Source organism: Chrysemys picta, chromosome 7 (assembly GCF_011386835.1).
Source record: "Chrysemys picta bellii isolate R12L10 chromosome 7, ASM1138683v2, whole genome shotgun sequence".
Taxonomy (NCBI): domain Eukaryota; kingdom Metazoa; phylum Chordata; order Testudines; family Emydidae; genus Chrysemys; species Chrysemys picta.
In genome coordinates this window covers 67,015,812-67,028,374 of record NC_088797.1, presented here as the reverse complement: position 1 = coordinate 67,028,374, position 12,563 = coordinate 67,015,812, and the positions used below count along the sequence as shown (strand labels likewise).

The 12,563-nt window shown below is 42.3% G+C and overlaps 1 protein-coding gene across 35 annotated transcripts in view; it reads left to right on the top strand.

Annotated features, from left to right (window-relative positions):
• KCNMA1 (potassium calcium-activated channel subfamily M alpha 1) overlaps positions 1-12,563 on the top strand; it is an 873,581-nt gene that overhangs the window by 652,361 nt on the left and 208,657 nt on the right. For all 35 annotated transcript variants that reach the window (XM_065551703.1, XM_065551701.1, XM_065551699.1 and 32 more), the window contains exon 10: positions 12,348-12,458. In XM_065551703.1, the coding sequence (XP_065407775.1) occupies positions 12,348-12,458 (111 nt within the window). The remainder of the gene's footprint in view (positions 1-12,347; positions 12,459-12,563) is intronic.

Sequence of the window (12,563 nt, the reverse complement as noted above, 5' to 3'; positions counted from 1 at the left end):
AGACAGTGGAGAGTCAGGTCATTCGTTTTTTGTATCCTCTGCAGTATTAAAAATAAATAAAAGGCCAAACTCTGCTCTCTTAATATATCTAAGTGGGTCATCTTTGTCCAATAATAATCGAAATTATCAGGTTCAGCTGACCTCTGCTCAGTTCAGGAGCCCAAGAGAAAGAATGCAAAGGTGGCTTTTCACAACCTATTGCCCTTCTCTCCTACCTCAGAGAGGGGAGTATAATAAAATTAAGGACACGCTTAAGTGAATAGGGATGGACTTAAGTACATGCATAAAGGCTTTGCTGAATCAGAACCTGATTGAGTAAAGTCTTGAGGGATATTATGTAAGTCATAAAAAATGAAAGCACATCACAATGTAGTTTAATTTAGTTTATTTAGGGAGCATGTTCAGCTAACCTAGTATATATATATAAAAAAAGAGTAGTATATCCAGTCTCTGATGAGAATCATAGTTAGTTTTTACTGAAACAGAGTGATCCTGATATGTTTGAATAGGGAAAGTATAAACATTTGGTACTACCAAACTCCCCTCACCTTACAATGATAGAATACAGGTAGGCTCATCAAGCACCCCACTGTGTTTCCTTTCCAACTATATCGTCCTGCTACTATTGTGCAGAGAGAGGATGGTCAGTAGACAAAGGCATGACTAGAAGACTAAGCAGGAAGTTAGAAAAGAGATTAAAGCATATGCATTTGATATAAATATTATAGTTTTAAAGAGACATCTAGATCAATATCTGCCATATTTCATTAACTTACTTGATAAAGTGAACACAATATATTCAGAGAATGCTGAATGGAATTTTCAGTTCATTCTCTCTGATTTATTATGACAGAATAGGTAGGGTGATTTTCTCCCCCTCCAAGTTCTTTATATTTCTTCCAATAAAAATGGATATAACTTCTCCAACAATAAACAGCCAAGATGTTTGCATTTCATATTGGCTTCTCCGGAGGAGGCACAAGTAAAGAGAAAGGAGATGTGTTTTGCAGAATCTTGTTCGGGATGGAGCTGTTTTCATTTACAGTGCAGTTTACATGGATTAACTGTGTGTTCTTAATTATCTCACTTCAGGAGTCTGGATGTTTTAGTTATCCTCTTTCTTTGCCTTAACCCACTGTACATTTGGTGATAATGGTACTGGTTTAAGGACCTTTTATCAGAATTTTAACTTATTTTGTAAGGAACCAGTGCCTCTCTAAAAGATAATATAACCAAGTGAACAAATATACACAAGTGAACAAATTCCATCCCTGATCATGCAAAGGGATTCACCCATGCAGAGTCCTATCGTTCTGTAATGTATACTATTTTTATAATGCTAATAATAATTTTGAGATTGAAAATTCTGAGGAAATGAGAGGTGGTGAATTAGGCTATGTCCTTGTGAAAACAATGGACTCCCAGAGGCATAGAGAATCTGTGTAAAGGGAGTCTATAGCTCTAGCTGCTTGGCTCCTTCAGCCTCCAAGTAAGCCTTTGCTCTTTCCACTACTTCCGCCCCCAGAAGACTGCCAAAATTGCTTCATCCAAGTTTGAACTCCCACAGGCAGAACCTGCAAGAACTGCTCTAAAATAAGATCCATGGCTTTCCCCAGAGAGTTTGTCTCCAGAGTCCGCCACCGATCAGCCAGGTCCTGCAACCTCTGGGCTACCACACAGGGTCGTGCTCCCCATGGAAATGGCTCAATGTGGAACTTATGCCAGTATGCTTCTGGTGTCAGTCCTAATCTATCTAATGTGGCTGCTTTCAATTCAGGGTACAAATTTGACTGTGGGCCACTCAGAGCTCTATAACCAGCTTGAGCCTCCCCAATGAGAAATGGTGTTATGCAAGCTGTGCAAGTGGAATCTTCCAAGCCTGCCACACAGACGGCCCACTCAAAGACTCAGAGAAAGACCTCAGCATTGTTCTCAGGCCCAACTTTCCCAACACCAGGACAGGCCTGCCCTGTCCTAGTATTGGAAATATCTGTAGTTGCTGTAAAAACTGCTCCAGTTGTTAATGTTGAGACTCCTGATACTGCTGCTGGCTGGCAAACTGTACCTCAGACTGCTTTTGTTGACTTTTCAAAAGTTGCAGGAGGAGCGTCTGAGTCTTGCTGCCTTCTGTGAACAAGCGGACAATGTCCTCCTCCTCCATTGACTATTACTCTTTCAGTTTCCATTTCCCTCCTGGGTGGGCGGAGGTCACGAATCCTGCCAAGTACACCAATTGCAGAGGAGCTGCCTCCTGCTGAGTGCCCCTTTGCAGGCACCCCTCCCCAGTTATCCCCCTCTTGCAGGGCCTGTAAGAACTCCATGCAGTCTCTTGTGGCTAACAGTGCCTCCACCTGGGGCTGGTTTAATAACAGGAATGGCTCAAACAATCCTCCGAGTCCCAAAATAAAGCCCATGACCATAGCAGAAACGTTCATACTTAGCCCTGGTTCTTCTGTCACACACAGACTTCTTCGGTCCCAGTCTGCTCCACCCAAAGCCACCAGTCCCAGTCCTCCGGCCCTGATTTCCTTCTCCTGTCAGCTCCACCCTGCAGCTTCCTGCTGCTCTGTATAAGGAAGCCCCTCATGCAACCCAGGATTGGCTAGCCTCAGCCCTTATGGGGCAAGCCACCTTGTTACAGATCCTTTTGCAGGACAAGGACCTCACATGCTATGAAATTACATTGATTTATTAGAGCAGTTTCATCATTGGTCTAATTCCACTGAAGACATTGATATTACAGAAATAGGATGAATTTAATCTCCATGAACACTTAACAATAACACAGATATCTGAAATATTCAACCCACCCTTGTTTCTTTTTCAAAACTGTAAAGAATCAAAATAATTCGTTAAATTAATATTATGAGAAATGATATCAAAGCTTTAATTCAGCCTTTAATTCAGGTTAAAAATCACGGCCCAAATTCTGGGATGCATCTGAGTTATCACAAGGAAAGTTGAAATCTGACTGTTATTTATAAAATAATTCTTTACTTGTGTTACTAATTGTTGAAAGGAAAATAGTTCTTAAAATCTAATTTACTTTTGACCCATTTATGATGATGTTTTACATTTCTGTGTTACTCAAAGAAATTTTATCGCTCCGTTTATATAGCCAGGTTCAGTGCCTTGTTCTAATGCACTAGCCACTGCTCTCCTTTTATAATCTGATTCACTCAGACCCACATGGTATCCCTTTCAAGATGCTGCATGAGTGCTAGCATCTACCGGTGTAGATGAAATTGCAGGATCAGGACCTATAACATAGTGCTATAGTGCTTGAGTTTTCAGCACTGCAAGGTGAATTTTTAAATTGGGAAATTTTTAAAGTGGGAAACTTTTCCACTGAAACTTGAAAGTATAATACGACAAAGTAATTTTGATTAATACTGTGTTAGATTTTGGCACTTTTTTTAAACCAAAGCCTATATTTCAGACTAAATTTCTTGTAATGCATCTTAAAGCATACTCCCATCAAAGCAAGTCTGTTAGCCCAGATTCTGAATTACTACAACGTTATTTTACTATCAATCAATTCTAACTGAATTCAAAACACTTTCAATATGTTGGCTTTTTAAAAAATTTTACTGTATGGAAAAAATGGGTGGTGTAGGGAAAGGAAATGATTATAGGCACAGAAAGAGGAAGCTGTAAATCTTCAAATCAGATATAGGACAGATTGGAACAATATGGGTTTTTCCAATGTTTCTAAGATAATGTACCTAATAACTCTCCTTGGGCAAGAAGGCAATCTGTTTTCAATCAATCTCTCTCCTAAGCAAAAAAATATCACTTATGTTAAAGGGAGATTTTTAGTTATTTATTTATTTATTCTGAAACCAGAAGATTCCCTATCCCAATTGCTCTGAATTGTATCTGACAACTAGTACAATATAAGAAAAAGCAAAGATGCAAGGGACAGATAATGAACTTGTGTGTGTAAGGAATAAATAGTTCCAATGCATTCTGCCACCTTTGCATGATCCCTGTCCTTGTGCTAACATACAAGAAATCTATGTTCCTGTTTCTCCACTGCCTTGAGCCTTATGTACTACTATACACCAGGGTAAAGTGGGTGTAAAATGCTACTGAATCAGAATTTTGACACTTTATGCATGACCGTCCGACCTGCAAAGCAATTGAGAATCTAACCTAATTCCTGAGTTTCTGCTGTAGTAGTCCACCTCCATATTGCAACCAAGTTGGCTGATGGCTTTACAGCCAGTATCTGGTCTTCAGTTTGCTCTTATAAAATGTGAAAGCTAATTAAAAACCTAAAAAGTTACTGTTCTATGAGTTAAAGTATGTCTTCAGTCCCACCTTTCATCCAGGAAGGAAATGTCTTTTTTGTGTGCAAGAACTCAATATTGTTCTATGGAATTGCCTCTGGAAGTCTTTGCAGAGCAAGTGGAATCTGAAGTGTTAAGGACTATAAAAATCAATAATAAAATGCAGTTACTTAAACAAAGAAATTTTCCTGTTACCATAAATATTATACCAATTAAACAAGATAAAAAATGCAACTCCTAAATAGGTATGGGCAAATAACTCCTACTTACTGTGACTCTTAGGATCAAAATTACTTATTTTTTGCCATTACAGCTCTACCCCGACATAACGCTGTCCTCGGGAGCCAAAAAATCTTACCGCATTATAGGTGAAACCGCATTATATCGAACTTGCTTTGATCCGCCAGAGCGCGCAGCCCCGCCCCCCTGGAGCGCTGCTTTACTGCGTTATATCCGAATTTGTGTTATATCGGGTCACGTTATATCGGGATAGAGGTGTATTTTTCATTTTCTCGTGCCTTTGCAATTCCGGGTGCTTTTGGGGAATAGCTGCAGGAAGAGTGCCTGAATACCACAAGAAAAATATGTCTTCCAAAGCTGTTACTTCAATTTGGCAGACTCAGGATGTTCAGAATTTACATATAATGTTCTCTTAAGCATCAAGAATGAATGTATCCAAACATAACCTCTGAAACTTTTGAAGTTTGCTCATCACAAATTTGTAAGTTTTTTACTTATGAACTAGGGTCACCCAGATATTACATGGTGGAAAGTCAGACTTGAGGTGATTTGCGAGGCGTAATTCATCTGTGACTCTTGCAAAGCTAACCTATGCAGCCTCAAAAGTGGCTAGGAAAGGGGTCAGGCTAAAGCAACCATGGATTGCTATTTAAAGCTGCCCTTCACTGGCAGAACCCCCAAAGAAGAACAGCAGTACAAACACCACATGGAAAATTTTGGAACAAAACCTTTGTGACAAGCTGTTGTGGGATTTACAAAATTGAGCATAGGCAGAATGGGAGAGGTGAGTCTTCCCCATTTACAGGCAATCAGCTGACCACATCCCCAGCATTGCTGCCAGAACTGCCAATCATGGGGTCTTGCAAACATAGGTGGGACCAATAAGAAAATCAAGCCCAACTATTAAGGAAGGAGAATAGAGAGCGATAGGGAGGCAGAAAGGCCTGGGAGAGGGGAGGGGCTACAGCCCCATTCCAAGTTGCCGCTAAATAATCTGACAGGGAGGCAAAGACTGCAAGCCCTGAATTTAGGAGTTTATAGACTCATTTTATGTTAAGTTGATAGAAACCAGTTAGATAAGCTGAGAGGGAGATATGATTGTTCTCTATATATGCATTAGAGCAGCAGTTCTCAACTGGGGGTCCGTGACCCCGTGGGGGTCCGTGAGTCCTTTCAGGGGAGCCACGGAGCCCCATGGCTGAAACCCTGTGCCCCGAACCCCAGCACTGAAGACGGGAGCAGTGCGGGGCTGAAGCTGGTCAACACCCCCCTGCCACCTCCGAAGCTGGGAGTTGCGGGCAGCTGAAGCCGGCTGACCCCGTCCCGAAGCCAGGAGCAGCAGAGGGCTGAATCTGAGAGCCCCAGCACCCCCTGCCCCACCTGCACCCTTAACTACTCCCCTGCCCATACACAGCACCTAGCTACTCCTTCCCTGCACCCTGAGCAGTTTTCAAACTTTTTGAACTGTGTCCCCTTTTTGAGTTATATTTTTGGTTGCATCCCCCCACAGTCTAGTCAGGCTGGGTGGCCTCCTGAGTGAATCGGGGTGGAGGTGGTGCTCCCTCTGGGGACCCTGCTGTGCAGAGCTGACTCGAGCCTTGCCAGCCCTTGCCCCCGCAAAATAGAAGTAAAACCATGCCTATGCCCAAGGGTGTCCCCCACCCCCCCGGCCCAGAGCCCTGAGTTCCCCCCACCCCTGCTGGGCCGTGGCATTTTTATAGCATGTTGAGGGGGGCCTCAGCAAGAAAAAGATTGAGAACCCCTGCATTAGAGGGATAAATAGAGGGAGGGAGAGGAGTTATTTAAGTTAAGTGGTCATGTGGACACAAGAACAAATGGATATAAACTAGACATCAACAAGTTTTGGCTTGAAATTAGACAAGGGTATCTAACCATCAGAGGAGTGAAGTTCTGGAACAGCCTCCAGAGAGGAGGAGTGGGGGCAAAAAAACCCAACTGGCTTTAAGACTGAGCTTGATAAGTTTGTGTGAAGAGACTGCCTACAATGGCATGGAGCCAGTCTGCAACTGCTAGCAGCAAATATCTCCAATGGTTGGTGAGGGATACTAGATGGGGAGATGATTTGAAGACTTCAGTGACTCAGTGAGAGGTTACGGGTCTATTACAGGAGTAGATGGATGAGGTTCTGTGGCCTGCGAAGTTCAGGAGATCAGACTAGGTGATCATGATGGTCCCTTCTGGCCTTAAAGTCTGTGACTGCCCCAAAAGCAATAGGGCATGGTACCAGAAGTGGAGTTGAGTTTAACTGTCCCTGTAAAAAAGGGAAGCCCTCCCCCCAACAACCTTCACATTTTTTGTTTTTGCTGATATATATGTAAGAGAATTATGGAGGTGAATCAGCTTCTACAATGGCTGATTGATTCAGAAGCACAGCAACAACATAGGCAGCAACAACTGTTTGAACAGATGGCATTGCACCAACAACAGTTACAGCAAATGGTGTACCTCGTGCTGGCTACTACTCCTGATGGTGTTGCTACTATAAGGAATGCATGTCCTGTTCTTCAGGGGACTGTGACATTTCCCCAGATGATGACCTGGAGTCATTCTTGGTAATTTTTAAAAGGTTTTCACAGTCTCTCATGGCCCTCAGCCCAGTGGGCAATCTGGCTTGCTCCACTCCTCATTGGGGAAGCCCAGGCAACATACTGGGGACTTGACACAGCAGCCTAGGACTATGAACAGGTGAAGGCTGCCATATTGGACTGTGAAGAAATCTACCGTCAGCAGTTCCATCATGAGCAGTATCATACCCCACCTCCTCAAAAACATGGCCATAGATGATTGCCCAAAGGCTAAAGGACTTTTGCTGGTGTTTGTTAACGCCAGAGTCTCAAATGGAATCCTAGGTAGCAGTACTCATAGTTATGGAGCAGTTTGTACAGATTCCTCCACTGGCGGAGGAAGATTGGGTTTGCAGTCAGTGATCAGTAACCCTAGCAGATGCCACCCATAGGCCCTCTTGTGGAGAACTATATGGCTGCTCACACCATCCAGTGGCCCTCTGCTGCAGAAGTACCCACACCATCACACTGAAGAAAGAAACTGAGTAACCATAGGTGGGGGTGGCCCATATTGGGTAAACCCAAGAAAATCCAAAGGGTTGGCTGATTGTCGGGCAGCATAGGTAACTAGCATTCCTCTCAGGGTCCATGGGTAAGTTTCCCCTGAAACAGCAGGGTCTATGACTTTAAATGCCCTGTCCAGCCCCCTGCCCCACATCAACACAGGAACAAGTGCCCAGAGAAGTTCAGAAAGAGGACAAAGTCACTAGAAAGACAAGGGATAGACTTGATAGTTTTACTCCTATGGAGAACAGGCACATAGGTTTTGTGACTGCCTCTAGATGAAGTGTAATTTTGGGCAGGTCTGGACAGGAGAGAATAGGGCCCAGAAAAAAGCCCTATGGAAACTCACAATATCAGAAGTGAATGGCCAACAAACACTGGCCCTTGTAGAGTTGGGGTGTGACCATACATTTGTATGGGAGTGGAAACTGGAACAGTAGGTAAGCTGGCAAAGGGTGAAATCCCCATTAAATGCACACTTGGAGATATTCTTGGGTATCCCAGCATGACAGTAAAATTGACTGTTGATGGGAACAAAGGCGAAATGAAAGTATGTGTGTCTCCGGATCTCCTTCCCAGTGATTTAGGCCAAGACTGGACTTATTTCCTTGAACTATTACAGAAGCTTCCCTTAGCACAGGAGTCTGAGGATGACATTCCAAAAGAAATGTTAGGGGTCCTGTTCTATTTTAAGGACTCTGACCTACTTCCCTCCCAGCCTAGAAGGAAAAAGTTCTGGAGAGAGAGAAGTGGATTGAAAGGAATGAGCAGAGAGAGGTGGCCCCCTTCCATAGACATAATGGAGACCACAGACTCTATGGTTGATCCAGGCAATTCAGAAGATTCCAAGGAAAGGCCTTCCATGGCCCAACATGAAACACCCCCTCAGCAACTGGACTCAAAGAAGCTAACAGACTTCACAGATTTCCATGTGGAGCAAAAAAACAACAAGACTTTGAGATGGGTCTTCAAACAAGTAGCAGCGATAGACGATGAGAAGGTGGACCCCCCCAAAGGCTGAATAGTACCCTTATTTTGCCATTAAGACAGACTTATTCTATTGCATAGACCAGGACAGGCAGACACAAGAGATACAGATGCAGTTACTAGTGCCCCAGTATATCATTGCAAGATCCTGCATTTTACACACCCAATCCCATGTTCAGGACACCTTGGGAAAAAAAAGACCCTCTCTAGAATCCTGGCCTGATGCTTTTGGCCAGGGGTCCTTAAACAAGCCAAGAATTTCTGTGCACCCTGCCCCGAATGCCAATTAATGCCCCCCCCCCAAGAGTGTTCCATTGGTTTCATTAATATCCTTTCTCTGGGTGGAGACCCACTTTGAATGAATAGGAATCAACTTTATAGGCCCCCTAGAGAAGAGTGCCTCCGGAAACAACATGATAACAAGTACATTCTGTACATGACCTGATACCCAAAAGCTATATGACTCCGGTCAGGAAATGCCAAGACTGTCACTAATGAGCTACTGAAGGTCTTTGTGTGGGTAGGGATTCCCAAAGAGATCCTGACAGACCAGGGAACAAATTCCATGATGAGATCGTTCTGTGGCCTGCTGAAAATCTAAGCATTATGCATATCACTGTACCATCCACAGATGGATGGTCTAGTGGAAAAATGTAATGAGATGCTAAAGAGAATGCTCAAGAAATTCATTACCCAGGACCCTCAACATTGAAACCAAGTACTTCCAGCCCTACTCTTCACCAAAATATGTTTGGGAAGAATCAACATGACTTTTGTAAAGGGAAATCACACCTCACCAATCTATTAGAATTCTTTGAGGGTGTCAACAAATGTGAGGACAAAGGTGATCTAATGTATTTAGTGTAGTTCCACTTTCAGAAAACCTTGGCAAAGTCTGTCACCAAAGGCTATTAAGCAAAGTAAGGAATAAGGGTAAGAGGGAAGGTCCTCTCATGGATCAGTAATGGGTTAAAAGCTAGGAAACAAAGGGTATGAATAACTAGTTAGTTTTCACAGTGGAGAGAGGTGAATAATGAGAGTCCCCCAAGGTTCTGTGCTGGAGCCAGTGCTGCTCAATATATTCATAAATGATCTGAAAAAAAGGGTAAACAATGAAGAGACTGGGCAGCAAAATGACAGATGAAATTCAGTGTTGATAAGGGCAAAGTAATATACATTAGAAAACATAATCCCAACTATACATACAAAATGATGGGGTCTAAATTAAGCTGTTACCACTCAATAAAGAGATCTTGGTGTCACCATGGATAGTTCTCTGAAAACATCTGCTCAATGTGCAGTGTCAGTCAAGACAAGAACCAGTGGGCTTAAATTGCAGCAAGGGAGGTTTAGGTGGGACATTAGGAAAAATTTCCTAATTGTCAGGGTGGTTAAGCACTGTAATAAATTGCCTAGGGAGGTTGTGGAATCTCCACCACTGGAGATTTTTAAGAGCATGTTAGACAAACACCTGTGAGGGATGGTCTAGATGATACTTAGTCCTGCCATGAGTTCAGGGGACTGGACTAGATGACCTTCCAGTCAGCTGAACCTTCATCTGCACCCGGCAAACACTGGGCAAAGCTGAAGGATGCTGCAGCCAAGAAGTTGTTTGCAGCTCCCCAACCAGTGACAATTTCTACACCAGCCCTGGCTCCAGCACAGAGGCTGCTATAAACTGCCAGGATGTGAAGGCCCCACAGGGCAGCTCTCAAGTCTCTTTTTGCACCAAAAATGGGTCAAATATTTGGTTTATTGTATTTGTTACTTATTGCATGCTGATACAGTGCTTGGTACCTTATGGAACAGGGGAGAAAGTTTTTGTTTCCTGCTTTGAGGAGTTCACCATCTGAGAGTCCAGTGCTTCATCCATTTCTACCAAACATGTAGTTTATGATGTGATGAAATCCTATTGAAGCTAGAGCAGCCACTCGCGGTAGCAAGCACTGCACCTGGCAAATAAGTATTTGTAGTACCAGGTCTTAATTAGACATAGTACAGCCTAAATATAATTGTATATAAACCATTGGAAATTGAAGAAAAAAACCAGTCTGTGATTTTTGTTGTTTATTTTCTAATACTCCATGCGCTCATGACTTGGTGGGTTGTCATTGAAAGGCCAGATAAGAAGTGTTTGAGATAATTGTCTTCCTAAATGCAGATCTAAAGTCTTATGCTAAAGTATTTGTAAAAACAAAGTGGTAATAGTAAAGCAGTCCCCTAGGGTGTGCTGGATTAGTATAATACTTCATTGTGCTTTGCTTTCCTAGTCACTACCTGCACCACTGCAAAAGTAGTAGTACATGATGGTGATATTATTAACTGCATCATGCATATTATTGATTTATTTTTTGTTCTGCATCATTATCCTTTCACCAATGAGTTCATTGCATTATTTTCATATACTTAGTCAAGCACCAAATTATGAAGCAAGGACAGGCTCCCATAATAGTCCCTTATGGTACATTACATAAGCGATTATTGCTGCTACCTATTATTTGTTGCTTCCAGCCAATGAGGTTTCTGCATTAATGGAATGCGCACAGAACAATTATGAAATAGGTAAGACTTGGGCAGTTTAAATTTAGCCCTTGAAATTACTTTGCTTCTTTTTGGCCACCTGCTGGCAGCTCAGATGCCAGCCAACAAATAAATTGTGCCTTTGTTGCAATCAGCATATAGACTCAATCAGCTGTAATGAGGTCAGATTACCGAATGACTCTTTGCTACCTTAATAATTAAATTGAATCCACACTTCTACTGCCCTCTCTTTCCCTGACAGCTGCAAGAAATGTGGCAAGGAACAACAGTAGCAATGGAAGTACCGTAAACACCAGCACCTCCCATGTACTCATCTGACTAATGAAAGCCATGCTTTTGTCTGTGTTGTGGTAGAAACACTGAGCCACTGTAGAGCATGCTAACACAAGTACTTGGACAATACTTTATAATAAGTGGCTTAACAATCCATTAAGCAAGGAAGCAAAGAAAGGACACAACTTTAGACATTTCACTCGGCGTGTAAGAAATCAATATATAGAAGTGGACACCGTTTCTGTGTTGCATATTTGGGTTCTTCCCTTTGACCCTGCTGGAAATTGCATGGAGCATAAGTGTGATAGCACTCTCTGTACGGACTCTGGTTCTGTGGGGGTGTTCCATTGCATTGCAGAATTTAAAAATGTTCACTTATTGTAAAAGGCTCCTGCTGTAGGACTTATGGTAGAAAATGCAAGATTTCTCTTTTTATTGCTTATGGCCCATAACATGTCAAGCTTCTCACTGGCTTCACTGATGTAACCAGTAAAATAAGTAGAATCATTTCAGGGAGATTTGTTGTCTTATTACATGATAAGCTTTATGTCATAAACAAAAAATTAAATAGTAAATCTTAGGAGAGGAGGTGGAAGGAGAAATATGACTCTGAAAGGGACTGGATAATACAGCATATAAGTGTATAAATAAATAATAATATTTATTGTTAAATGCTTAAAAACACTTGGCCAAATGGTTTTGCTTGTAATAGTCTTTTGCAGCTTCAGGTGAGAGCCCATATGTATTTTCAATGTCAAAGTACCTTCTAGTATTGATGGTTTCCTTCGATGACTTCAGGGAATAGGTTTTAAAGAAGCATCAGGAAGAATGCTTCCCTTTTCAGCCAACAGCTCATTTTACCCTTTTGTTTGCATGCTTGTTTGTTAGTTTTCCCTCAAAAGTAACTGTAAGTTTTCTGTCACAGGCACATAGTTGTCTGTGGTCACATAACACTTGAAAGTGTGTCCAACTTCCTGAAGGACTTCCTGCACAAGGACAGAGATGATGTGAACGTGGAAATTGTCTTTCTGCATAAGTGAGTAATCTTTCGAAACAAAACCTTTCTTGCTCATCAAACAGGTCTGAATGTGTCCTAAAGACTCCTTGGAGTCAGTGTTGTTTTGAGGGTAGAGCAGGGGAT